The sequence below is a fragment of the Coregonus clupeaformis genome, chromosome 24, assembly GCF_020615455.1.
Source record: "Coregonus clupeaformis isolate EN_2021a chromosome 24, ASM2061545v1, whole genome shotgun sequence".
Lineage (NCBI taxonomy): Eukaryota > Metazoa > Chordata > Actinopteri > Salmoniformes > Salmonidae > Coregonus > Coregonus clupeaformis.
The window spans coordinates 23,359,256-23,387,184 of record NC_059215.1 but is presented as its reverse complement, the minus strand read 5'-3'; the positions used below and the strand labels follow the sequence as shown (position 1 = coordinate 23,387,184).

Genomic DNA, 27,929 nt, shown 5'->3' with positions numbered 1-27,929 from the left:
AGAAAGTGTGGCGGTACTGAAAGAGTATAATCTGAGACGACATTATGAAATGAAACACGCGGACAAAAACAAGAATATGGACATGGAACAAAGGCTACAAAAGGCAGAGGAATTAAAACGAGGCCTCAAATCTCGACAGGCTCTGTTCAAAAAAGCCAAATCACAAGGCCAGGCTGCTGTCAAGGCCAGTTTTATTTTGGCAGAAGAGATCGCTAAATCAGCCCGGCCATTTACTGAGTAGGTAGTGCTGAACACCTCCACTCAATTCTGAGGATTTCCTCAGCTCAGAGCCTTACCCCGAACATTGATGAACTTGTGGAAAAGATGGGACACCACCAAGTATCACCCTCAACCTCAAACAAGTGAACATTACTGTGCAATCACATATTTAGAGTTTTTACTCAGTTCAAGTTTAAAAGTTAAAGTTTAATATTTGTTTTCACTGCATGTTACTTCTCCTTAAACAAAGTGTTGTTTTTGATTAATAGATTTTTGCACTTTATTTTATTGTATTTCAATCCAATTATATTTTAAAAATATTTCAGTTGAGTGGATGATAGAAAATTGCTATTATTGTTTTTTTCTTTGAAGTAAATTTAGCCCACTTTTGCTAAAATAGAAAATATAGGCTACTGATGGTGCCTTGAATACCGGTTTCTTTCATTTAATGTTCATGTTATGGGGATTTTTATATAAAGGAAATTTGTCTTTTGTGTCTGTTGAAAATTAAAGATTACTGACAGAGCCATAAGAAAATATTGCTTTATTTATCTGATCATATTGGAATATATTTGTTAGGTTTTCAGTAGGTTCAATTAGGTTCACTAGACTATATGCGTCATTTAAAACATTTTCAATGAACATTCGAACAGTCCGGCCCTCGGCTTGTAGCTAAATTTTTTATTTGGCCCTCCGTCCATTTGACTTTGACACCCCTGATTTAAAGTAATGTGAAACCATTTGGCAGACTGTGCGGAAAAGCGCTGCGGCCGAGGGTTGTATAGCTGCAGACTTTTTGATGCAGCCTTGAGCTGGCGGCGGGTGACGAAGGATTCCACAACCCATTCCGCTGGACTGTGCTTTGCCACCCTTATCCTCAATTGAAAATATTGTGTTCAAATAAAAGGATTCAATGGCCATTGATATCCATGGGGATAGATGGTGGTGAAATTGACTAGTCTGTCTTTGTTGAGGGAATGTTTCTGGAAGTTGATATCGCAACGATGGTGTGTCAGACGTTCAGAAGTTTACAAAGAGGCGATTTCAGTGCTCCTTTGCTTGCTGTGACGGTGCTTGGGGTTCTGTTCGCAGGGATGCAAGAAACCACAGCATTTCCCACCTGGAGAATAGAGGTATGGTGTGACAATTCCACTTTCTAACGACATACCTCTTATTGCACCGGCTCATTCAGTTTCTATACTGGACAGGTTAAGAAAACCACATTCCTGGAATAAGTTATGATCAAAACTTTGGATGTTGAAACCCATTAAGGACAACAAAAAACAACAACATTTGAACTTCTTTTCTCTCGCTCTGTGTCTACCAAGAGATCTGCTTTGTGACAACTGTTGGACAACAGCACATTTTAAATAAAAAAATGTCATTGTAATATGAAGCACATTTGTCGTTAGATGTTAAAGGACTATAGCCTACTATGACTTCATCAGACATTTACATTTACATTTTACAGACAGAAATCTATATGCCAATACACAATCATTAATTATGCACGAGATAATGTAGCCTTTTCCTATTCAATAATTAGAGGAATTCTGTAGTTTTGATGGTGCAATAAAATTGTAGGCCTTCAAAATAGACTACCTATCCACTGGATATGCTACAGTTAGTGGAAAATATTAAGGACAAAAATCTATTATGGAGTTGAATATGGATTGGATAGTTTCATCCAACTGGGCACACACTTGTTGAATCAACTTAGTTTCCAAGTCATTTCAAAGAAAATTAAATCTTATTTCTCACATGCTTGGTAAACAACAGGTGTGGACTAACCGTAAAATGTTTACTTATGGTCCTTCCCAACAATGCAGAGAGAAAGAAAATAGAGAAATAATAGAAAAGTGAAACACGTAATAATAAAAGTAATAATAGTAATAATAGAGACACAATGAGTAACGATAACTTGGATATATACAAAGGGTACCAGTACCGAGTCAATGTGTAGGGGTACGAGGTAATTGAGGTAGATATGTACATATAACTAGAAATAAAGTGAGGGATAGTAAATAGCAGCATATGTGATGAGTCAAAACAGTTAGTGCAAAAAGGGGCAAAGCAGATAGTCCGGGTAGCTATTTGGTTAACTATTTAACTAACTATTTAGCAGTCTTATGGCTTAGGGGTAGAAGCTGTTCAGGGTCTTGTTGGTTCGAGACTTGGTGCATTGATACGGCTTGCCGTGCAATAGCAGAGGGAACAGTCTATGACTTGGGTGGCTGGAGTCTTTTAAAATGTTTAGGGCCTTCCTCTGACACCGCCTGGTATAGAGGTCCTGGATGGCAGGGAGCTCGGCCCCAGTGATGTACTGGGCCGTCCGCACATTTTTATTTGTTTTATTTAACCTTTATTTAACTAGGCAAGTCAGTTAAGAACAAATTCTTACTTACAATGACGGCCTACCAAGAGGCAAAAGGCCTCCTGCGGGGACAGGGGCTGGGATTAAAAATTAAAATGTAGGACAAAACACACATCACGACAAGAGAGACACCACAACACTACATAAAGAGAGACCTAAGATAACACAGCATGGCATCAACACATGACAACAACATGGTAGCAACACAACATGACAACAACACAGTAGCAACATAACATGGCAGCAGCACAACATGGTAGCAGCTCAAACATGGTACAAACATTGTTGGGCACAGACGACAGCACAAAGAGCAAAAAGGTAGAGACAACAATACATCACACGATGCAACCACAAGTGTCAGTAAGAGTGTCCATGATTTAGTATTTTAATGTAGAGATGGAGATAAAACTGTCCAGTTTGTGTGTTTTTCTGCAGCTCGTTCCAGTCGCTAGCTGCAGCGAACTGAAAAGAGGAGCGACGCAGGGATGTGTGTGCCTTGGGGACCTTTAACAGAATGTGACTGGCAGAACAGGTGTTGTATGTGGGAATGAGGGCTGCAGTAGGTATCTCAGATAGGGGGAGTGAGGCCTAAGAGGATTTTAAGTAATAAGCATCAACCAGTGGGTCTTGCGTCGGGTATACAGAGATTACCAGTTTACAGAGGAGTATAGAGTGCAGTGATGTGTCCTATAAGGAGCATTGGTGGCAAATCTGATAGCTGAATGGTAAAGAATATCTAGCTGCTCGAGAGCACCCTTACCTGCTGATCTATAAATCTCCGTAATCTAGCATGGGTAGGATGGTCATTTGAATCAGGGTTCGTTTGGCAGCTATGGTGAAAGAGGAGCGATTACGATAGAGGAAACCAAATCTAGATTTAACCTTAGCCTGCAGCTTGGATATGTGCTGAGAGAAGGACAGTGTACCGTCTAGCCATACACCCAAGTACTTGTATGAGGTGACTACCTCAAGCTTTATACCCTCAGAGGTAGTAATCACACCGGTGGGGAGAGGGGCATTCTTCTTACCGAACCACATTACCTTTGTTTTGGAGATCTTCAGAACAAGGTTAAGGGCAGAGAAAGCTTGTTGGACACTAAGGAAGCTTTGTTGTAGAGCGTTTAACACAAAATCCGGGGAGGGGCCAGCTGAGTATAAGACTGTATCATCTGCATATAAATGGATGAGAGATCTTCCTACTGCCTGAGCTAAGTTGTTGATGTAAATTGAGAAGAGCGTGAGGCCTAGGATCGAGCCTTGGGGTACTCCCTTGGTGAAAGGCAGTGGCTGAGACAGCAGATGTTCTGACTTTATACACTGCACTCTTTGAGAGAGGTATTTAGCAAACCAGGCCAAATACCAACACTCCTTAGCCGACCCACAAGAATGGAATGCTCTACCGTATCAAAAGCTTTAGCCAAGTCGGAAAAAATACATTGCTTAGAATCAAGGGCAATGGTGACATCATTTAGGACCTTTACAGTTGCAGTGACACATCCATAACTTGAGCGGAAACGAGATTGCATATCAGAGACAATATTATAGACATCAAGAAAGCAGTCAGTTGATTATTGACAAGTTTTTCCAACACTTTTGATAAACAGGGCAAGATAGAAATTGGCTTATACAGTGGCTTGCGAAAGTATTCACCCCCCTTGGCATTTTTCCTATTTTGTTGCCTTACAACCTGAAATTAAAATTGATTTTTGGGAGGTTTGTATCATTTGATTTACACAACATGCCTACCACTTTGAAGATGCAAAATAATTTTTTGGGTGAAACAAACAAGAAATAAGACAAAAAAACAGAAAACTTGAGCGTGCATAACTATTCACCCCCCCCAAAGTCAATACTTTGAAGAGCCACCTTTTGCCGCAATTACAGCTTCAAGTCTCTTGGGGTATGTCTCTATAAGCTTGGCACATCTAGCCACTGGGATTTTTGCCCATTCTTCAAGGTAAAACTGCTCCAGCTCCTTCAAGTTGGATGGGTTCCGCTGGTGTACATCAATCTTTAAGTCATACTACAGATTCTCAATTGGATTGAGGTCTGGGCTTTGACTAGGCCATTCCAAGATATTTAAATGTTTCCCCTTAAACCACTCAAGTGTTGCTTTAGCAGTATGCTTAGGGTCGTTGTCCTGCAGGAAGGTGAACCTTGGTCCCAGTCTCAAATCTTTGGAAGACTGAAACAAGTTTCCCTCAAGAATTTCCTTGTATTTAGCGCCATCCATCATTCCTTCAATTCTGACCAGTTTCCCAGTCCCTGACGATGAAAAACATCCCAATAGCATGATGCTGCCACCACCATGCTTCACCGTGGGGGTGGTGTTCTCGGGGTGATGAGAGGTGTTGGGTTTGCGCCAGACATATCGTTTTCCTTGATGGCCGAAAAGCAAAAGTTTCGTGTCATCTGACCAGAGTAACCTTCTTCCATATGTTTGGGGAGTCTCCCACATGCCTTTTGGCGAACGTATTTGCTTATTTTTTTCTTTAAGCAATGGCTTTTTTCTGGCCACTCTTCCGTATAGCCCAGCTCTGTGGAGTGTACGGCTTAAAGTGGTCCTATGGACAGATACTCCAATCTCTGTTGTGGAGCTTTGCAGCTCCTTCAGGGTTATCTTTGGTCTCTTTGTTGCCTCTCTGATTAATGCCTGCCTTGCCTGGTCCATGAGTTTTGGTGGGCGGCCCTCTCTTGGCAGGTTTGTTGTGGTGCCATATTCTTTCCATTTTTGAATAATGGATTTAATGGTGTTCCGTGGGATGTTCAAAGTTTCTGATATTTTTTTATAACCCAACCCTGAACAACGTTGTCCCTGACCTGTTTGGAGAGCTCCTTGGTCTTCATGGTGCCGCTTGCTTGGTGGTGCCCCTTGCTTAGTGGTGTTGCAGACTCCGGGGCCTTTCAGAACAGGTGTATATATACTGAGATCATGTGACACTTAGATTGCACACAGGTGGACTTTATTTAACTAATTATGTGACTTCTGAAGGTAATTGGTTGCACCAGATCTTATTTAGGGGCTTCATAGCAAAGGGGGTGAATACACATGCACGCACCACATTTCCGTTATTTATTGTTTAGAATTCTTTGAAACAAGTTACTTTTTTCATTTCACTTCACCAATTTGGACTATTTTGTGTATGTCCATTACATGAAATCCAAATAAAAATCCATTTAAATTACAGGTTGTAATGCAACAAAATAGGAAAAACGGCTGAGTCAAATAGGAATCCTGACTTAATGAAGTGGTGATTAAAGAGCTCAGCCATGTGCTCCTCGTCAGTAACAACCACATCATCAACATTAAGGGACATGGGCCGCTGGGAGGAGGGGTTATTCTCCAGGTCTTTCACCGTTTTCCAGAACTTCTTGGGGTTAGACCCACAGAGAGAGAACTGCTCCTTAAAGTAACTAACTTTGGCCTTCAAGATAGCCTGAGAGCACTTACAGTATTTCTCATTTGCGTGAATGACAGCCAGTCAGCCTGAGTATTTGTGTGCCGAGCCTTTCGCCAAATGGTGTTCTTGAGGTGGAGTAACCCTGCCAGATCACGGTCGAACCAGGGACTGAACCTGTTTTTAATTCTAATTTTCTTTATGGGGGCGTGCTTGTTAACAGTACCACTGAAAATATAAGCGTTTTCGACAGAGGGGATCAAGCTGATTCTATACCAATTTACAGAGGCCAAGTCATGAAAGAAGGCTTGCCCATTAAAGTTTTTCAGCAAGCGTCTATGACAAATCAGTACAGGTAACTGAGCAGCCATTACACAGTCTGTAAAACAGTGATCACTAAGGTCATTACAGAAAACACCAGACTGATACATATCAGCATAATTTGTGAGGATAACATCAAGGAGAGTAGCCTTTTCTGGGTGTTTGGAGTCATACCTTGTGGTAATAATCTGAGAGAGGTTTAGGGAGTCCCATTGTTTTAGGACTTGGTCAGGTGGTTTAAGCATGTCCCAGTTTAGAGGTGGTTAGAATAGGATGGGAGGCCAAGAGTCCGTGTAACAAATAGAGAGTCAGAGTCGCGAGTGTGGAAAAAACATTGTCTGTCCAACGGTCAGATAAACGAGCAAGTTTATAGTCAACAAAGCACGCAGGTATCATAGGGAAAATAGCATAAAGCACAAGAAAAAATGAAACGACTCATTGTAAGTTCAAAGAGTCACTCGCCCCAACAAGATAACTTGAGAGAATAGCTCTCTGAGTCGAGTAGGCTATAAAAGTCTGAGATAAAATAAATAAATAGTAGGCCTATACTAGTTAATTAAAGTGTTTCTGAGTAAGCTCACATAATAAGCTTCACAAGTTAATTAGCCTACATAAAATTCTGATCAGTCCAAAGTCTGCGGTGTGTGTGTATGTGCGTGTGTGCTGGAGGCGAACGAAAGCTCAGGAGAGAGGGGGGAGTGTGGTGGGGGTACCTGTACCAGACAGGGGAGACAGGCCAGGGCAGACGGGGAACAGATCACCGGGTGGGATCCAAGCAGCAGTGCAGCAGGCAACGGGAGTAGGTGTCACACCCGCTTGGGAGAAGCTTTTTTCGGGAGGCTGAGGAGAGGAGGCGTTTAACCTTACCAGACAGGTGTGTGGTAGAGCAGATAAAAACGTCCGAAGCGAAAAGCTTTGTGAAGAATTGTGTTAAAGTTGGCTTGAGTTTCGATATTCGCCAGACATTCGGGCCTTCAAACATCAATGATGAAAACCCAAAACCAGGAACTACTGCTGCTCATAATCACATAATTCTACGTGAGCTATGACAGATTCTCGCCTGTAATGTGTCCACTGTCCACTTTACGCTGCAGCGGCGTCAGGTAGCCTCGAGGTTAGAGCGTTGGGCCAGTAACCAAAGGTTGCTGGTTCAAATACCAGCGCTGACAAGGTAAAATAATATGTCGCTGTGCCCTTGAGCAAGGCACTTAATCCTGATTGCTTCAGGGGCGTTGTATAATGGTAACTGTGACCCCACTCTCTGCAGGAGTAGGGATATGCAAAAAAAAGCACATTTCCATTACACACTTGTGTAAGAGGACAAATATAAGCACCACCCAAATTATTATTGGAGTTGGCATAACAAGTGGTGATGCAGCCAGTCAAGATCCTCTCAATGGTGCAGCTGTATAACTTTTTGAGGATCTGAGGGCCCCCCCTGAGGGGGAAGAGGTGTTGTCGTGCCCTCTTCATGACTGTGTTGGTGTGTTTGGACCATCCTTAGTGATGAGGGCACCAAGGAACTTGATATTCTCTACCTGCTCCAGTACAGCCCTGTCAATGTGGATGGGGGTGTGCTCGGCCCTCCATTTCCTGTAGTCCACGATTAGCTCCTTTGTCTTGCTGACGTTGAGGGAGAGGTTGTTGTCCTGGCATTACACTGCCAGGTCTCTGACCTCCTCCCTGATGGCTGTTTCATCGTCATCGATGATCAGGCCTACCACCGTCATGTCGTCTGCAAACTTAATGATGGTGTTGGAGTCGTGCGCGGCCACGCAGTCGTGGGTGAACAGGGAGTACAGGAGGGGACTAAGCACGCACCCCTGAGGGGCCCCCATGTTGAGGATAAGCGTGGTGGATGTGTGATTGCCTACCCTCACCACCCGGGGGTATACCATCAGGAAGTCCCAGGGTCCTTAGCTTAGTGATGAGCTTGGAGTGCACTATGGTGTTGAACGCTGAGCTGTAGTCAATGAACAGCATTCTCACGTAGGTGTTCCTTTTGTTCAAGTGGGAAAGGGCAGTGTGGAGTGCAATATAAATTGTGTTATCTGTGGATCTGTTGGGGCGGTATGCGAATTGGAGTAGGTCCAGGGTGTCTGGGATGATAGTATTGATGTGAGCCATGACCAGCCTTTCTAAGCATTTCATGGCTACAGATGTGAGCGCTACGGGGCAATAGTCATTTATACAGGTTGCCTTAGCGTTTCTGGACACAGGGACTATGGTGGTCTGCTTGAAACATCAGGGAGAGGTTGAAAATGTCAGTGAAAACACTTGTCAGCTCCATCGGCGCATGCTCTGAGTACGCATCCTGGTAATCCGTCTGGCCCTGCGGCCTTGTGAATGTGAACCTGTTTAAAAGTCTTACTCACATTGGCTACAGAGAGCGTGATCACACAGTCGTCCGGAACAGCTGGTGCTCTTACACATGATTCAGTGTTGCTTGCTTCGAAGCGAGCATAAAAGGCATTTAGCTCGTCTGGTAGGCTCACGTCACTGGGCAGCTCGCAACTGGGTTTCCCTTAGTAATTTGTGATGGTTTGCAAGCCCTGCCACATCCGACGAGCATCAGAGCCATTGTAGTAGGTTTCGATCTTAGTCCTGTATTGATGCTTTGCCTGTTTGATGGTTCGTCGGAGGGCGTAGCGGGATTTCTTATAAGCGTACGGGTTAGTGTCCCACTCCTTGAAAGCGTCAGCTCTAGCAGATCAGTGTGGATGTTGCCTGTAATCCATGGCTTCTGGTTGGGATATGTACGTACTGTCACTGTGGGGACGACGTCGTCGATGCACTTATTAATGAATCCGGAGACTGATGTGGTATACTCCTCAATGCCATCGGATGAGTCCCAGAACATATTCCAGTCTGTGCTAGCGAAACAGTCCTGTAGCTTAGCATCTGTTTCATCAGACCACTTCCGTATTGAGCGCGTCACTGGTATTTTCTGTTTGAGTTTTTGCTTGTAAGCAGGAATTAGGAGGATAGAGTTATGGTCAGATTTGCCAAATGGAGGGCAAGGGAGAGCTTTGTATGCGTCTCTGTGTGTGGAGTAAAGATAATCTAGAGTTTTTTCGCCTCTAGTTGCACAGGTGACATGCTGGTAGAAATGAGGTAAGACAGATTTCAGTTTTCCTGCATTAAAATCACCGGCCACTAGGAGTGCTGCCTCTGGATGAGCATTTTCTTGTTCGCTTATGGCCCTAAACAGCTTGTTGAGTGCGGTCTTAGTGACAGCATTGGTTTGTGGTGGTAAATAAACAGCTACGAAAAATATGTATGAAAACTCTCTTGGTAAATAGTACATTTTTGGTCTCCAAAAACAGGCTGACAGCAAACATACGGCGGCAGGTAGCTTAGTGGTTAAGAGCGTTGTGCCAGTAACCCGAAAGGTCGCTGGTTCTAATCCCCGAGCCGACTAGGTAAAAAATCTGTCGATGTGCCCTTGAGCAAGGCACTTAACCCTAATTGCTCCTGTAAGTCGCTCTGGATAAGAGCGTCTGCTAATGACTAAAAATGTAAATGTAATACGAAATACTAACTATGACTATAAACAACAATGAAACAGGGAGAACACTTCTCAAGTACCTGTACATACGTCTCGCTATCAGACACTGTTTGGCATCGAGAAACTAGCAGAGAAAACAGAGTAAGGGAACACAGGGAAGTGAGGGCATAAATACACAGGTGACACCAATAGGATAATGATTAGTCCAGACTGTGAGTGAGGAGGTGCCGAAGGTTGTCGGAGGATGACACCTAGTGGGTCGCTCCGGAACTGCGACCCCCTTCTGTAACAGCTGGGAGTCTAGGCCTCAGCTCTTGGCAAAGCTCTTGTTTTCCTGAGGATTGAGGAACATTGGAAATCTTGAAGGAATGCATAGTGTATACATAGTTTCCTTTTCATAGAGATATTTTACCAGTATAGATTCTGATTGATCAAATAGCCAATTCTTTAGGTTCTATTTCCACTGTATTTGTATGTAAGTTTGAAAACGTTGTATATAAACAATGCAAAGAGGTCAGGTCGTGTTGGTCCAATACTTTATCGTTGATGGTAAGGTGTTTGTGGAGTAGAGCTGTTGATAGGCTAAATTAGCTTATTCACTTGTTGTAAAAGTCACCTGTCACAAAGTCACCTAAAGTGATTTGGATAATCAGTCATACATTGTATACTTTAACTGTATATTTTACATTCTATTACTATTATGTAATAATAACATAGTCACAATATATTTCTAACCGCTCTGAAATAGTAAACACCTAACTGGCCTCTTTCAAAGCTGTAAAACGAGAATAGAATCTAGCTGTTATTATTTGGAGAGTCTTATTTGTCCCTCTCCAAAGGGACATCAGACAAACTGTATCTGCAAAATGTATCATACTTAAAGTTTGGAAAGCAATTTTACTGCTGACCACTTCCTTTTTCCACAAGATGGAATGCCCTCGCATGAAAATGTAATACGTAGTTATGTGCTGTAGTAACTGCAGCATTACAATAGAGTTGAATATCCTCAGCTAGTCAAGTCAAACCAGAACTCTTGCAGCATGGAAATGTTGATTGTTTTGATTTTGAACACGTGGTTGATAACTATCAATACTGTATAAATGAATACCATAAATCACAACTGTCAGTTCAACTAACAGTGTTAGTAGATTACAGTACGAAGTTACAGACACACAGGTTCAGACTTGACCTGGTAACACTTTACTTGAAGGGGGTATACATAAGACATTCAAAATAGTTTTCAAAATAAAAGTTCATTTTCATTACGGGACTAAAAGTCTAAAAGTAACACTGAAATAGATCGGTACTCAAAGTCTAAAAGTAACACTGAAATATATCTTTATTTATCCATTGTAGAACAGAAGTTTGTACAATGGAATTTGTACAATGGATCAGAACACATATTTTTGGCTTATTTTAGCATAGAACACGCTGTATGCCTAACATTACATTATTTTAACAGAGAACACACTGTAGGCCTAACATGACATTATTTTAGCAGAGAACACACTGTAGGCCTAACATTACATTATTTTAGCAGAGAACACACTGTAGGCCTAGCATGACATTATTTTAGCAGAGAACACACTGTAGGCCTAACATTACATTTATTATTGGTGCTCCAGGCCAGAACTCGCTTTAGGCCAGGTACTATGTTTACTTCAGATTAGCTTTCTCCCGGATACTGTCACAGAAAAGGTCTTAATTCAATAACATAATATTGATCTTTAAGGGCTGTTTATCCAGTGGCATCCTGCAGCATTGAAAGATCACAAGAGAGGATACAAAATACTCAATGCAAACAGTCACTAACCGCTTACCCTGTGCTGCTCCAAGCCTGTTACATGAAGTGTGTCAGAGGGTTGGGGACTGTGGTAGTAAAAATAAAAATGTCCACTGTACAATAGATAAATAAAGAGCTATTTCAAGGGATTTTTATTTTGAAAACTTCTCACAAATGATGTTGAATAAATGTGTTATAAGGTTTGTTATTAATGATACTGCAACACTGTTATATAAAGGTATACCGTTGTTATATAACTGGTTTCATAAAGGTGTTATGCATGCTTTATGTATACCCCCTTCAGGTAAAGTGTTACCACTTACTGTTACTATATTTTACTCCTTTTACTCTCGAGTTCCCTCCATGAATACTTCTGTTCTTCCATGTCATGTTGTTACCAATATTCATCCTTAGTTCTTTGGTCAGGTTCAGACACTGGATCCTAAGTCAAGTCAGTCACATCATAATAATCTGTCATAATAAAATGTTGATTGGTCAAAGATTGATTAGTGAAAAAAAGAACACAATTGGGCTGCCTGTGTAAATGCAGCCATCGAAAGGAGATAGGAACACTAACAGTGACAGAACACTAAGCACTAGCTATGGATGATAGTTCATTACTATCATCCCCCATCCTGACATCTCTGCACTGGCTCCCCGTCTCATTCCGGATTGAATTTCTGCTGACTTTCCAGTGTATTCATGGCAATGGCCCTCCTTATCTCAAAGAACTGCGCACCCTCCATAACCCCACCCGCACCCTCAGGTCAATCGATAGCCTGCTCCTCCATGACCAAGCTCCGCTCCTTGTGGGATCAGGCTTTCAGCCTCTGGAAAACCCTCCCGGCCTAAAAACGGTTCTCTTTAGGAAGGCTTTCTGTTGATAGCTGTGCTCCTTGGTGTCCTTGTCCCTTGTAGCGTTAGCTGTGTTCTTTGTGTCAGTTGCCCTGTCTAGTTGTGTCAATATTTGTTATTCTATTTGATAATTGTTTTTATTTTATGCACTTTGATATTATTCTGTAAAATGAAAATGAAATTATTATTATAAACACAAAGACAAACGCTATGTTATCTAAAAAAAAGTTGAAACCCAGCTAACACAGAACATATCCATCACTTTCCCTAAAGGTTCTCCTTTGATTATTTGACAAACAATTTTCCCATAAAGTTCTGGAAACCCAAATTAGTTTGCTGGGAATCCAGATCGTGATCATAAATATAAATGAAATCTGGATGTTGAAGTGACACAGGCACGTGCACAGATAAGGCTCTACCTGTGCAGAGCACATGCTCCTTTGCCCTTCCAGGCTCTAATACTGTATATATTTATTTTGTAAACAGTTTTTTTCATTGTTGTTCTGAACCCACTGCCCGCAAGTCGTCATTAAATTCAAGTAAAATATGTTTCATTTAATTAGCCATTAAGATGTGGCCATCTATTGCTTTTATGTAACTAAATAGGAGTATGTGCGTGTGTGTTTGTCCGGCATTTGTTGTGGGAGGGTGGGGATGTTGGAGGGGAGGGGGGGTATGGGATGGACCACGGGAATTATTTGCTAGGATAATAATTGCTTGTCAATAAATTTAATGTAATACAATGGCAATCCGGGTTATATGTTAAAATCCTACGCATGAACTGCCAACATTATTACGCATATTAATTGATAATGATGGAAAATAGGATATGCATAATTCTTTTTAAATAGTTATATACAGTGGGGGAAAAAGTATTTAGTCAGCCACCAATTGTGCAAGTTCTCCCACTTAAAAAGATGAGAGAGGCCTGTAATTTTCATCATAGGTACACGTCAACTATGACAGACAAAATGAGAAAAATAAATCCAGAAAATCACATTGTAGGATTTTTAATGAATTTATTTGCAAATTATGGTGGAAAATAAGTATTTGGTCAATAACAAAAGTTTCTCAATACTTTGTTGTATACCCTTTGTTGGCAATGACACAGGTCAAACGTTTTCTGTAAGTCTTCACAAGGTTTTCACACACTGTTGCTGGTATTTTGGCCCATTCCTCCATGCAGATCTCCTCTAGAGCAGTGATGTTTTGGGGCTGTCGCTGGGCAACACGGACTTTCAACTCCCTCCAAAGATTTTCTATGGGGTTGAGATCTGGAGACTGGCTAGGCCACTCCAGGACCTTGAAATGCTTCTTACGAAGCCACTCCTTCGTTGCCCAGGCGGTGTGTTTGGGATCATTGTCATGCTGAAAGACCCAGCCACGTTTCATCTTCAATGCCCTTGCTGATGGAAGGAGGTTTTCACTCAAAATCTCACGATACATGGCCCCATTCATTCTTTCCTTTACACGGATCAGTCGTCCTGGTCCCTTTGCAGAAAAAACAGCCCCAAAGCATGATGTTTCCACCCCCCATGCTTCACAGTAGGTATGGTGTTCTTTGGATGCAACTCAGCATTCTTTGTCCTCCAAACACGACGAGTTGAGTTTTTACCAAAAAGTTCTATTTTGGTTTCATCTGACCATATGACATTCTCCCAATGCTCTTCTGGATCATCCAAATGCACTCTAGCAAACTTCAGACGGGCCTGGACATATACTGGCTTAAGCAGGGGGACACGTCTGGCACTGCAGGATTTGAGTCCCTGGCGGCGTAGTGTGTTACTGATGGTAGGCTTTGTTACTTTGGTCCCAGCTCTCTGCAGGTCATTCACTAGGTCCCCCCGTGTGGTTCTGGGATTTTTGCTCACCGTTCTTGTGATCATTTTGACCCCACAGGGTGAGATCTTGCGTGGAGCCCCAGATCGAGGGAGATTATCAGTGGTCTTATATGTCTTCCATTTTCTAATAATTGCTCCCACAGTTGATTTCTTCAAACCAAGCTGCTTACCTATTGCAGATTCAGTCTTCCCAGCCTGGTGCAGGTCTACAATTTTGTTTCTGGTGTCCTTTGACAGCTCTTTGGTCTTGGCCATAGTGGAGTTTGGAGTGTGACTGTTTGAGGTTGTGGACAGGTGTCTTTTATACTGATAACAAGTTCAAACAGGTGCCATTAATACAGGTAACGAGTGGAGGACAGAGGAGCCTCTTAAATAAGAAGTTACAGGTCTGTGAGAGCCAGAAATCTTGCTTGTTTGTAGGTGACCAAATACTTATTTTCCACCATAATTTGCAAATAAATTCATAAAAAATCCTACAATGTGATTTTCTGGATTTTTTTCCCTCAATTTGTCTGTCATAGTTGACGTGTATCTATGATGAAAATTACAGGCCTCTCTCATCTTTTTAAGTGGGAGAACTTGCACAATTGGTGGCTGACTAAATACTTTTTTCCCCCACTGTGTGTATATATATATATATATATATATATTAGGGGTGTAACGATTCGTTTTAACAACGATTCGATTTGTATCACGATTCGTGGTTGTCGATACGATTCAAGGACGATATTGGTTCATTTAGAACGATACGATCCGAAACGATTCAGTGACTTGAAATCGATTCAGTAACCTTTTAGCCAAAAATTCAACCAGTGTGACTGAAATAAATACCTGGATACTGGACAGTGCAGGTGAAGTTTCCTAGATTCCTGTTTCTTGTAAGGACCGCAATGGTGGCTTGATAATTTCTCGCTCGTCGGCTTCTCCTCTGTCGTCCGCCATGCTATGTTTTGTTGTCTTTGCGCCTTTGCGCTGCTGTTGGCGCGATGACGTCACGGATAGGCAGACTGAATCGAGTAATGTTTAAAGCCTTTATCATTAAAAGTGCTAAGAAAAAACATCCATATAAAGTCTGACGTGCTTAAATCCAATGGGTTATTTCCTAGTATCGATACAATCGATTTATTACATTTTAAAACGATGTTAGATCGATATATGTTGTCCAAAAGGCCAACTCGCTCGAGCACAGATCGATGTAGTTGGATCATAGGAATATAAATCGATACATCGATGTAGTAGATGGATCGTTACACCCCTAATATATATATATATATATATATATATATATATATATATATATATATATATCACAGTGGGGAGAACAAGTATTTGATACACTGACGATTTTGCAGGTTTTCCTACTTACAAAGCATGTAGAGGTCTGTAATTTTTATCATAGGTACACTTCAACAGTGAGAGACGGAATATAAAACAAAAATCCAGAAAATCACATTGTATGATTTTTAAGTAATTAATTTGCATTTTATTGCATGACATAAGTATTTGATCACCTACCAACCAGTAAGAATTCCGTATCTCACAGACCTGTTAATTTTTCTTTAAGAAGCCCTCCTGTTCTCCACTCATTACCTGTATTAACTGCACCTGTTTGAACTCGTTACCTGTATAAAAGACACCTGTCCACACACTCAATCAAACAGACTCCAATCTCTCCACAATGGCCAATACCAGAGAGCTGTGTAAGAACATCAGGGATAAAATTGTAGACCTGCACAAGGCTGGGATGGGCTACAGGACAATAGGCAAGCAGCTTGGTGAGAAGGCAACAACTGTTGGCGCAATTATTAGAAAATGGAAGAAGTTCAAGATGACGATGCAAGATCTCACCTCGTGGGGCATCAATGATAATGAGGAAGGTGAGGGATCAGCCCAGAACTACACGGCAGGACCTGGTCAATGACCTGAAGAGAACTGGGACCACAGTCTCAAAGAAAACCATTAGTAACACACTACGCCGTCATGGATTAAAATCCTGCAGCGCACGCAAGGTCCCCCTGCTCAAGCCAGCGCATGTCCAGGCCCGTCTGAAGTTTGCCAATGACCATCTGGATGATCCAGAGGAGGAATGGGAGAAGGTCATGTGGTCTAATGAGACAAAAATAGAGCTTTTGGGTCTAAACTCCACTCGCCGTGTTTGGAGGAAGAAGAAGGATGAGTACAACCCCAAGAACACCATCCCAACCGTGAAGCATGGAGGTGGAAACATCATTCTTTGGGGATGCTTTTCTGCAAAGGGGACAGGACGACTGCACCGTATTGAGGGAGGATGGATGGGGCCATGTATCGCGAGATCTTGGCCAACAACCTCCTTCCCTCAGTAAGAGCATTGAAGATGGGTCGTGCCTGGGTCTTCCAGCATGACAACGACCCGAAACACACAGCCAGGGCAACTAAAGAGTGGCTCCGTAAGAAGCATCTCAAGGTCCTGGAGTGGCCTAGCCAGTCTCCAGACCTGAACCCAATAGAAAATCTTTGAAGGGGAGCTGAAAGTCCGTATTGCCCAGCGACAGCCCCCGAAACCTGAAGGATCTGGAGAAGGTCTGTATGGAGGAGTGGGCCAAAATCCCTGCTGCAGTGTGTGCAAACCTGGTCAAGACCTACAGGAAACGTATGATCTCTGTAATTGCAAACAAAGGTTTCTGTACCAAATATTAAGTTCTGCTTTTCTGATGTATCAAATACTTATGTCATGCAATGAAATGCAAATGAATTACTTAAAAATCATACAATATGATTTTCTGGATTTTTGTTTTAGATTCCGTCTCTCACAGTTGAAATGTACCTATGATAAAAATTACAGACCTCTACATGCTTTGTAAGTAGGAAAACCTGCAAAATCGGCAGTGTATCAAATACTTGTTCTCCCCACTGTATATAAAAAACATGGGAGATTGGAAGTGATGCAGACAATTACATTGATAGAAGTTACAATCTATCTGCAATATTAAGCTGATCTACCCCCATAAAAAAAAAAAAAAGATGTGGCCATCTATTGCTTTTATGTAACTAAATAGGTCATAATAGATCAACAATTCTGTGACCACAGTTGCAGATATTTGTTTTGGGGGGTGCCCTTTTTTTTATCTTGAGCACCCGCCCCCCCAAAAGGTCTATGCACGGGCCTGAAATGACATCTGTGTCCAGTAGGTTGTAACTCCTTCCCTCGCTCCTAACTGGTCGAGCCAAGTCTCAGGTGGTTAATCTACTATTTCTTTGTCCAAGGAAGAAGCTCACACCTCCGGTGTGTTGATTATTGGGATTCGCAAAGATGCCCACTCACAGGTTCTCCACCTCTCCAGGAACAAGCGCTACACCTTCACCCCTGAGAAACTAAAATGGGACAAGTTCAAGCTCACATACAAGTATGGAGATTACTTTTTTTCACTCTTTCCTTTCTAACCAAAAGTTTACTGCCTAAAAACAAAAGGAAATGCTGTTTTATTTGACTTCAGACATATTTACGAGGGACGGTTGTCTTAGAGCTTTATTCAGGTGTTTTGATAGCGGCCATTGATTTAACTGATTTCTGCTGTTGTAATATGCCAAGTGGTTTCCTCAGATAATCACATTGTGTCTGTGCAGGCTGCTCTCTTTCCCAAGGAACCTGATGAATGCCAGTGACACGCGCCGGGGCATCGCCAAAGCCTTCACTATGTGGAGTGACGTCTCACCCTTCAGCTTTAGAGAGCTTCCCGCTGACCAGGAGGCAGACATCAAGATAGGTGGGGGCACAACAACATATACTGTACCTAAAGCATATCAGGCATGATGACTCGCATATAGCCCTATTCTAGTAGTAGGCCTACACAGTGAAATGGGCCTGAAATGCCATCAGCATTTGAATTTAACAAATCTGCCTCTACGGTATAGTTATCTAATGTTCAGTGTGAATTATGCCTGAGAAAGAGTCTTGTACACTTTCCAAGCATGTGTAATAATTTTTAAGTGACCTAAATCATGCCGAAGCTGTCCCAGTGGGAGCACCACGGTCTGCGACTCTTGTTCCATAAATACATTATTGGTGCAAATGTGAGAAATGTCTGTCATCCCCAGGGGGGTTGAAAAGTTTGTCCTTTGAAATCCATCATCTTCTAGACTGTATGTAGAATGAGATAGAGGCTGGAGACTAAGGTACAGCTCTCTCTTTTTGGCAGGCTTCTACCCCATCAACCATACAGACTGTCTGCAGTCCTACTTGCACCACTGTTTTGACGGCATTACCGGCGAACTGGCCCACGCCTTCTTCCCCCCGACGGGGGAGATACACTTTGACGACCATGAGTATTGGATTCTGGGAAACATGCGCTTCAGCTGGAAAAAAGGCATGTACCTCTTTCCGGTTTTTGTAAGCTGCTGTTGTGCACTCAGCACCAAAGCTACTTTCTGGATATCCAGTTCAATTATTGTCAGATGCACTGGGTTGAATAGTATACATTGTTGTAGACACTGTAGTTGGTAATTATGTCTTGAAGCTGGAAAAGTACACAGTGTAATACTGTTCCTAAATGTGTAATGGTTGGTTACTGTGATCTTATAGCAGGAATGGGCAACTGGCGGCCCCCCTTTTGAAGGCCCTCGGATCAATTTGGTTGTTCATCAACAGTTTTTCTCTTGTTATGTCAGTCACTGATGGTCACTCAGTTAGCCCATGTCAGCTAACATTTTTTAAATTAGTCTAGTCCATTCATCCAAACTTCTTGCGGGCATCTGCGTAGCCAGGCTCTAAAATAGAACTTGGTTGACACTTGACTACTCATTGGTTTTTACAAGCAGATACCCACGTGCGTGATTGAAAGATGAGCGAGGTCCAGTTGGTGGTGGTAATGCTCCTTAAAGTTGGTTGCCAACCGCAATATCAAATCCACAGACGAAGAAGAAGAAGAAGAAGAATGAACGGGGAGAGATTAATCAAAGAAAATGTACTAAAAACTAACTAGGTTTCCCTTTTTTATCTGTGGATTAATTGTTGGAGTAGAGAATAAATGATTTTGTATGACCATATGCATTTCAGGTAAAATAACAACCCAATGTTTATCTCCCAGGACAAATTAACAGCAAGCTAGCTAAATGTCCATGAATGTTTCATGTGTTTCGACCTGTCCCAAAATTAATATAGTTGGTTCACAGTTGGTTTTGGTATTTTAACCTCTGTGTCTTTTCACAGTCCCCAGGTCCAGAACAAATTCAAGGAAACGTATAGTATTATACAGAGCCATGAGTGCATGGAACTCCCTTCCATCTTATATAGCGCAAGTGAACAGCAAATTTGGTTTCAGAAAACAAATAAAGCAACACCTCATGGCACAATGCCTCTCCCCCATGTGACCTACTTGTTGTGTATATGTACTGACATGTACAGTATGTGTAAGTGATAGATGCACACACACACACTACATGTTAATATTTTTAAAGGTACAGTGCATTCGGAAAGTATTCAGACCCCTTGACTTTTTCCACATTTTGTTACGTTACAGCCTTATTCTAAAATGGATTAAATTGTTTGTTTTCCTCATCAATCTACACACAATACCCCATAATGACAAAGCAAAAACAGGTTTTTAGAAATGTTTGCAAATGTAAAAGTAAAAAACGGAAATATCACATTTACATAAGTATACAGACCCTTTAGTCAGAACTTTGTTGAAGCAACTCTGGCAGCGATTACAGCCTCAAGTCTTCTTGGGTATGACACTACAAGCTTGGCACACCTGTATTTGGGGAGTTTCTCCCATTATTTTCTGCAGATTCTGTCAAGCTCTGTCAGGTTGGATGGGGAGAGTCGCTGCACAGCTATTTTCAGGTCTCTCCAGAGATGTTCGATCGGGTTCAAATCCGGGCTCTGGCTGGGCCACTCAAGGACATTCAGAGACTTGTCCTGAAGCCATTCCTGCGTTGTCTTGGCTGTGTGCTTAGGGTCGTTGTCCTGTTGGAAGGTGAACCTTTGCCCCAGTCTGATGTCCTGAGCGCTCTGGAGCAGGTTTTCATCAAGGATCTCTTTGTACTTTGCTCCATTCATGTTTCCCTCGATCCTAACTAGTCTCCCAGTCCCTGCCACTGAAAAACATCCCCACAGCATGATGCTGCCACCAACATGCTTCGCCATAGGGATAGTGCCAGGTTTCCTCCAGACGTGATGCTTGGCATTCAGGCCAAAGAGTTCAATCTTGGTTTCATCAGACCACAGAATCTTGTTTCTCATGGTCTGAGAGTCCTTTAGGTGCCTTTTGGCAAACTCCAAGCGGGCTGTCATGTGCCTTTTACTGAGGAGTGGCTGCAGAGATGGTTGTCCTTCTGGAAGGTTCTCCCATCTCCACAGAGGAACTCTGGAGCTCTGTCAGTGAGCATCGGGTTCCTTTTCTCCCGATTTCTCAGTTTGGCCGGGGACCCTCAATGCTGCAGAAATATTTTGGTACCCTTCCCCAGATCTGTGCCTCGACACAATCCTGTCTCAGAGCTCTACGGACAATTCCTTCGACCTCATGGCTTGGTCTTTGCTCTGACATCCACTGTGAACTGTGAGATCATGTCCAATCAATTGAATTTACCACAGGTGGACTCCAAAGAAGTTGTAGAACTATCTCAAGGATGATCAATGGAAACAAGATGCACCTGAGCTCAATTTCGAGTCTCATAACAAAGGGTCTGAATACTTATGTAAATAAGGTATTTCAGTTTTTAATTTGTAATACATTTGCAGAAAATTCTAAAAACCTGTTTTCTCTTTGTCATTATGGGGTATTGTGTATAGATTTATGATAACATATACATTTTTTAGATACATTTTAGAATAAGGCTATAACGTAACAAAATGTGGAAAAAGTCAAGGGGTCTGAATACTTTCCGAATGCACTAATGGATTGAATAAATACAAATCCTCATAATGACAAAGCGAAAACAGGTTTTTAGAAATTGTTGCAAATGTATTAAAAATAGAAAACAGAAATACCTTATTTACATAAGTATTCAGCCCCTTTGCTATGAGACTTGAAATTGAGCTCAGGTGCATCCTGTTTCCATTGATCATCCTTGAGATGTTTCTACAACTTGATTGGAGTCCACCTGTGGTAAATTCAATTGATAGGACATGATTTGGAAAGGCACACACCTTTCTATATAAGGTCCCACAGTTGACAGTGCATGTCAGAACAAAAACCAAGCCATGAGGTCGAAGGAATTGTCCCTAGAGCTCAGAGACAGGATTTTGTCGAGGCACAGATCTGGGGAAGGGTACCAAAACATTTCTGCAGCATTGAAGGTCCCCAAGAACACAGTGGCCTCCATCATTATTAAATGGAAGATGTTTGGAACCACCAAGACTCTTCCTAGAGCTGGCCGCCCTGCCAAACTGAGCAATCGGGGGAGAAGTGCCTTGGTCAGGGAGGTGACCAAGAACCTGATTGTCACTCTGACAGAGCTCTAGAGTTCCTCTGTGGAGATGGGATAAACTTCCAGAATGACAACCATCTCTGCAGCACTCCACCAATCAGGCCTTTATGGTAGAGTGGCCAGACGGAAGCCACTCCTCAGTAAAAGGCACATGACAGCCCACTTGGAGTTTTCCAAAAGGCACCTAAAGGACTCTCAGACCATGAGAAACAAGATTCTGTGGTCTGATGAAACCAAGATTGAACTCTTTGGCCTGAATGCCAAGCCTCACGTCTGGAGGAAACCTGGCACTATCCCTACGGCGAAGCATGGTGGTGGCAGCATCATGGTGTGGGGATGTCTTTCAGTGGCAGGGACTGGGAGACCAGTCAGGATCGAGGCAAAGATGAACGGAGCAAAGTACAGAGCGATCCTTGATGAAAACCTGCTCCAGAGCCCTCAGGACCTCAGACTGGTGGCGAAGGTTCACCTTCCAACAGGACAACGACCCTAAGCAGACAGCCAAGACAATGCAGTAGTGGCTTCGGGACAAGTCTCTGAATGTCCCTGAGTGGCACAGCCAGAGCCCGGACTTGAACCTGATCGAATATCTTTTGAAAGACCAGAAAATAGCTGTGCAGCAACGCTCCACATCCAACCTGACACAGCTTGAGAGGATCTGCAGAGAAGAATGGGAGAAACTCCCCAAATACAGGTGTGCCAAGCTTGTAGCGTCATACCCAAGAAGACTCAATGCTGTAATCGCTGCCAAAGGTGCTTCAACAAAGTACTGAGTAAAGGGTCAGAATACTTATGTAAATGTGATTTCAGTTTTTTATTTTTAATAAATTAGCAAACATTTCTAAAAACCTGTTTTTGCTTTGTCATTATGGGGTATTGTGTGTAGATTGATGAGGGAAAAAAACTATTTAATCAATTTTAGAATAAGGCTGTAACGTAACAAAATGTGTAAAAAGTCAAGGGGTCTGAATACTTTCCGAAGGCACTGTAAATTGTGAAGTATTTTGTCTGTAATGTCTCTTTCATTATGTTTCGTACCACAGTAAGACCAGCTGTCGCCATTGGCGTTGGCTAATGGGGATCCTGATAAATCAAATAAATGAACGCGTCTGGTGGGGATAGACAAAATCAACATGCGCACGCAGATGCACACGCGGAGCCGGTTTGGTTAGTGTGGCTTTTATTAGCAAATATATACTACCGAACAAAGAAATATCAACATTTATAATCATTACTTGTGTTCAAACGTATGAAGTTATCAAAATGTCTGTTGATCAGTGGCCTCTCAAACTGTACACTTCTATGAGAATTTGACCCCTGAGAGTGTGGCAGTTTGAACAAAACAGTTTCAAGAGCATAAAACCACAAGAAAACCATAAAAACATTTTAAATTGATGCTTTTCGCCCCACTGTCACTAACCACGTTTCCATCCACAGTTTTTATGAAAGTAAAGTCACATGCTATTTTTAAAAAAAAATCACTAGTGTGATGGAAACAGAAGGTGTCAGTAAAATTTAGAAATGTCGACAATTTGTTTGTTCGACATGGTGGGATGTTTTTGTCGGTAAAATTAATTATGTGACGAATTGCGGTGGAAATTATTTCTTGTTGATATCATGATGTCGAGGTTTGCAGTCACTTGATGCTATGTTGTGTGGTCCTCCCACTGCAACTTGGAAAAGCATGCACAGTTTAGGCTACAGGGTGGTGAAAGTACACGGTGATGAGCTTATGCTCCTTTTTAACCATGGCCCTTCATGATGAGTTCAGACTTTTTGTGGCCCCCACCACCATCAAAGTTGCCTATCTGGCTTAGAGCTTTGCAGCTTGTGGCGTTGTTGTTAGATCAACTGTATTTCAGTCTTGTCTCCTTCATCGACACTGATCTGAAAAGACAGGTATAGGTGAAAGCCATATGTTGTTAACCCACTCAGGACTAGCTTCCATGTGTGTAGTTCCTTTAGATACACTACATGACCAAAAGTATGTGGACACCTGCTCGTCGAACACGTCATTCTAAAATTATGGACATTAATATGGAGTTGGTCCCCCCTTTGCCGCTATAACAGCTTCCACTCTTCTGGGAAGGCTTTCCACTAGATGTTGGAACATTGCTGCAGGGACTTGCTTCCATTCAGCCACAAGAGCATTAATGAGGTTGGGCACTGATGTTGGGCGATTATGCCTGACTCGCAGTCGATGTTCCAATTCATCCCAAAGGTGTTTGATGGGGTTGAGGTCAGGGCTCTGTGGAGGCTAGTCAAGTTCTTCCACACCGATATTGACAAACCATTTCTGTATCTACTTTACTTTGTGCACTGGGGCATTGTCATGCTGAAACAGGAAAGGGCTTTCCCCAAACTAATGCCACAAAGTAGGAAGCACAGAATCGTCTAGAATGTAATTGTATGCTGTAGCGTTAAGATTTCCCTTCACTGGAACTAAGGGGCCTAGCCCGAACCATGAAAAAGAAACGCAGAACATTATACCTCCTCCACTGAACTTTACAATTGGCACTATGTATTCGGGCAGGTAGCGTTCTCCTGGAATCCGCCAAACCCAGATTCGTCCGTCGGACTGCTAGATGGTGAAGCGTGATTCATCACTCTAGAGAACGCGTTTCCACTGCTCCAGAGTCCAATGGCGGCGAGCTTTACACCACTCCAGCCGACGCTTGGTATTGCGCATGGTGATTTTAGGCTTGTGTGCGGCTGCTCGGCCATGGAAATCCATTTCATGAAGCTCCCGACGAACAGTTATTGCGCTGACGTTGCTCTAAGAGGCAGTTTGGAACTCGGTAGTGAGTGTTGCAACCGAGGACAGATTATTTTTATGCGCTTCAGCATTCGGCGGTCCTGTTCTGTGAGCTTGTGTGGCCTACCACTTCGCGGCTGAGCCTTCGTTGCTCCTAGATGTTTCCAGTTCACAATAACAGCACTTACAGTTGACCGGGGCAGCTCTAGCCGTGCAGAAATTTGACAAACTGACTTTTTGGAAAGGTAGCATCCTATGACGGTGCCACGTTGAAAGTCACTGAGCTCTTCAGTACGGGCCATTCTACTGCCAATGTTTGTCTATGGAGATTGCATGGCTGTGTGCTCGATTTTATACACCTGTCAGCAACGGGTGTGGCTGAAATGGCCAAATCCACTCATTTGAAGGGGTGTCCACATACTAACTAGTGTATTTCCGTGGATGAGGAAAAGAAGAGGGAAAGGACAATAGCCACTTTAGACTCAAGATGCACCCCAATTGCCGAGACAGAATTAACAGTGTTGTGTTGTTATTTGTGCAGGGGTGTGGCTGACAGACTTGGTCCATGTAGCGGCTCACGAGATTGGCCACATCCTGGGCCTCATGCACTCCCTGAACCCTAAAGCCATCATGCATCTGAACGCAACTCTGACGGGGCGCAAGCTCATCACACAGGACGAGGTGTGGGGCTTGCACCGACTCTACGGTACGCCAAGCGCCCACAAGCAAATAGCCCTATATTACAGACACAGAGAAACAATGGTATTACATTGTTTTGTAGCACAAAACAACCAATCGGTACTTAGCATATGTTATACTTTAAAGAACCAATTTATATAGGGTTTATAGAGCATTCATTAAGTCTTCATAAGCACTACATAGCTGCTTCACAAATAATTTAGACGCAACACCATTGCCTGCTGCAAGTAAATGTGGCATTATTGAGTATTGTTGAATCTCTCATAATACAGTGAGTCATTGTAATTGTGCAGGCAGATTGTCTTCCCAAATGGCTTTGCTGCTGCTAAAGTTGCTCTCTGGTCCCTCTCTCCCCACTCCTTCTTCTCCTCCTCTCCTGTAGGCTGTTTGGATAGATTATTTATCTGTCCAGCCTGGGCGAGGAAAGGCTATTGCGACAGCAAGCGCAAGCTCATGCAGAAGCACTGCCCCTCCAGCTGTGATTTCTGTTACGGTAAGAGCAGCACTGCAGAGGAAAAAATGATTACAATCAATCTACTGGTGCAAGGAATTGCTCAGTAACGTTTGCCAAAGCAGCGAAACGCAGCCAACAAAGTCCAGCCATGCAGAACCATGAGGGTTTGCAGCCCTTCTGATTTAAAGGCAGATTAGATACTTGCCTGTGGAGTAGTCATTCACAACGAATTAACTCTGGATGAGACCCAGTCTGCCTTACAAAGCATGTCAGTGAGGCACCTCGACAGCTTGAATTCCCATAACCTCCACAGCCAGTCTCACCAGGGCCGAGGCCTCCAGTTGCACAACATGTTATGACTCCTCCTCACCCCGGCAGCCATAGATTGTTGTGGGTTTGTCCGATTTTTGTGTGTAACAAGGGAGAACGTGGAGGAGAGAGGATACCATTCCTTGCTCCTAATCTGTTCCTCATTGTTGATTGGGAAACGTTGTACGGCTGTGGAAAATTCCAAAGTTACTCCAAACCACTGGAATTTCAGACTGTGGCTTGAGACACGGAAGGTTAATTTGGGATTTTTGTGGCCCAAAGTAGTGGCTGTCTTTTAAAAATACTTCCAGCTGGTCATGAGGCACAACGTTGAGATTACACTGATAGAATGGCTGTAGCACTTAGGTAGCCCTAAATTAACTAGCTAGACAATGTCCTTCATCGTCTACAAATGGCTTCTGACAGGTGCCAGTGACTTTTTTATGCACAACATGTAGATAGATAGGAGGGAGATATTACGCTTAATTTGAGTGCTTATATCTTGGGGGATAATTTGAAGTTTAATGATCCTAAATTCCCACTCAGATCAGGGTAAACAATTTGTAAGGCGGCATTTTCTGGGAGCTTCTTAGTTTACTTTTTGGAGTAAGCATGTCATGAAAAGACATTAACATCCCCATTGTGAAATGAAAGCCATACTATACAGAGTCATGTCTGGTTAAGACTTTATACAGAAGTGGATATCCCAGCCTTTAGCCTTGTGTTCCCTAACTCCTCAGAGTTCCCCTTTCCCACCGTGGCCCCCACCCCCACCCCCCAACGGACCAAACACAAGCTGGTGGCTGAGGGGAAGAAGCTCACCTTCCGATGTGGGAAGAAAATTGCAGCTAAGAAAGGCAAAGTATAGTGAGTATGGATTATTTAGTCCAACATCACTTCTAACAAATCATGATATCCTATCAACAATGGATTGAATTTAAATGGATTTGACCCCAATCCTGATATTATGCGCTCTCTGAAAGATCTTTCTAAGCTAGGTGTATTTACTTGTGTTTCCGTAGCTGGTACAAGGACGGAGAGCTTCTGGAGTACTCCCACCCTGGCTATCTCTCCTTAAAGGACGACCACATCAGTATTGTGGCCAATGCTATCAACGAGGGCACATACACCTGCATTGTGAGGAAAAAGAACAAGGTCCTCACCAACTACTCCTGGAGGGTACGTGTGCGCTTCTGAGGGCGATGCCACCCTCTGCACACAGAAGCACTGGGTATTAGCACAGACACAAGACCATAGAAAAATAATTCCTAGAAAACGCAAAGCCCCTCAGACCACTGCAATTTCACTGCACCCTCTTGGGTACACTCAAAATGGCCACCAGTCCACCTATTGACTTGAATGTGGATGTCCGTTCTAGGAATTATATTTCCATGCACACGTTCACTCACACAAACATTGCTTGGTCAAACTGGGACTTCACTCACTTGGGCACATATTTTTATGTATGTACGTTCTATTTCTAAACAATCATGTTTTATGTCTTTTTTTTGTCATGCATTTTCATATGTACACAATAAACACTTCTGTGATAAGTAGTATATTGAATATTGATGTAAAATTACATTTTGTGACGATCGAGTACAAATTAGATACACTGCTGGCATTGTTTCTGTTATGTGAACAATAGACTGATCATTTTAGTTAGAGGTCACTAACACTTACAGGCTAGCTAGTAGCCTCAGACTTGAAATATTGTCCTGAAATGTTTTATAATTTTGCCTAACCTGGCTATATTATGCCATGGGTAATGCATTCTAAAGCTACTGCCTCTTAATGCATGCCATCTAAATAATGTACTGTCTGAATTGAAGTTGCGTAAACCAAAAACATTCTTTACAGTCACTGTAACTATTTGTACCTTTATTCACATATGGAACACCTCAGATATCCTTTAGGTGGAGCCAATGCTTTGCCTCCAGAAGGTGCCGTTCCACTAACAGCTCCCTTTCCATGCTCATTTGACACATCGGGTGTAATAATCCACA

At 42.6% G+C, this 27,929-nt stretch overlaps 1 protein-coding gene across 1 annotated transcript; it reads left to right on the top strand.

The window, feature by feature from the left end:
• Positions 1-1,003: 1,003 nt before the first annotated feature.
• LOC121538438 (matrix metalloproteinase-23-like) lies at positions 1,004-27,476 on the top strand. The gene is made up of 8 exons (XM_041846442.1): positions 1,004-1,352; positions 17,543-17,682; positions 17,903-18,042; positions 18,475-18,642; positions 25,003-25,167; positions 25,543-25,653; positions 26,664-26,790; positions 26,946-27,476. The coding sequence occupies exons 1-8, from the start codon at positions 1,197-1,199 to the stop codon at positions 27,118-27,120; spliced, it is 1,182 nt and encodes a 393-aa protein (XP_041702376.1). The 5' UTR covers positions 1,004-1,196; the 3' UTR covers positions 27,121-27,476.
• Positions 27,477-27,929: the final 453 nt, after the last annotated feature.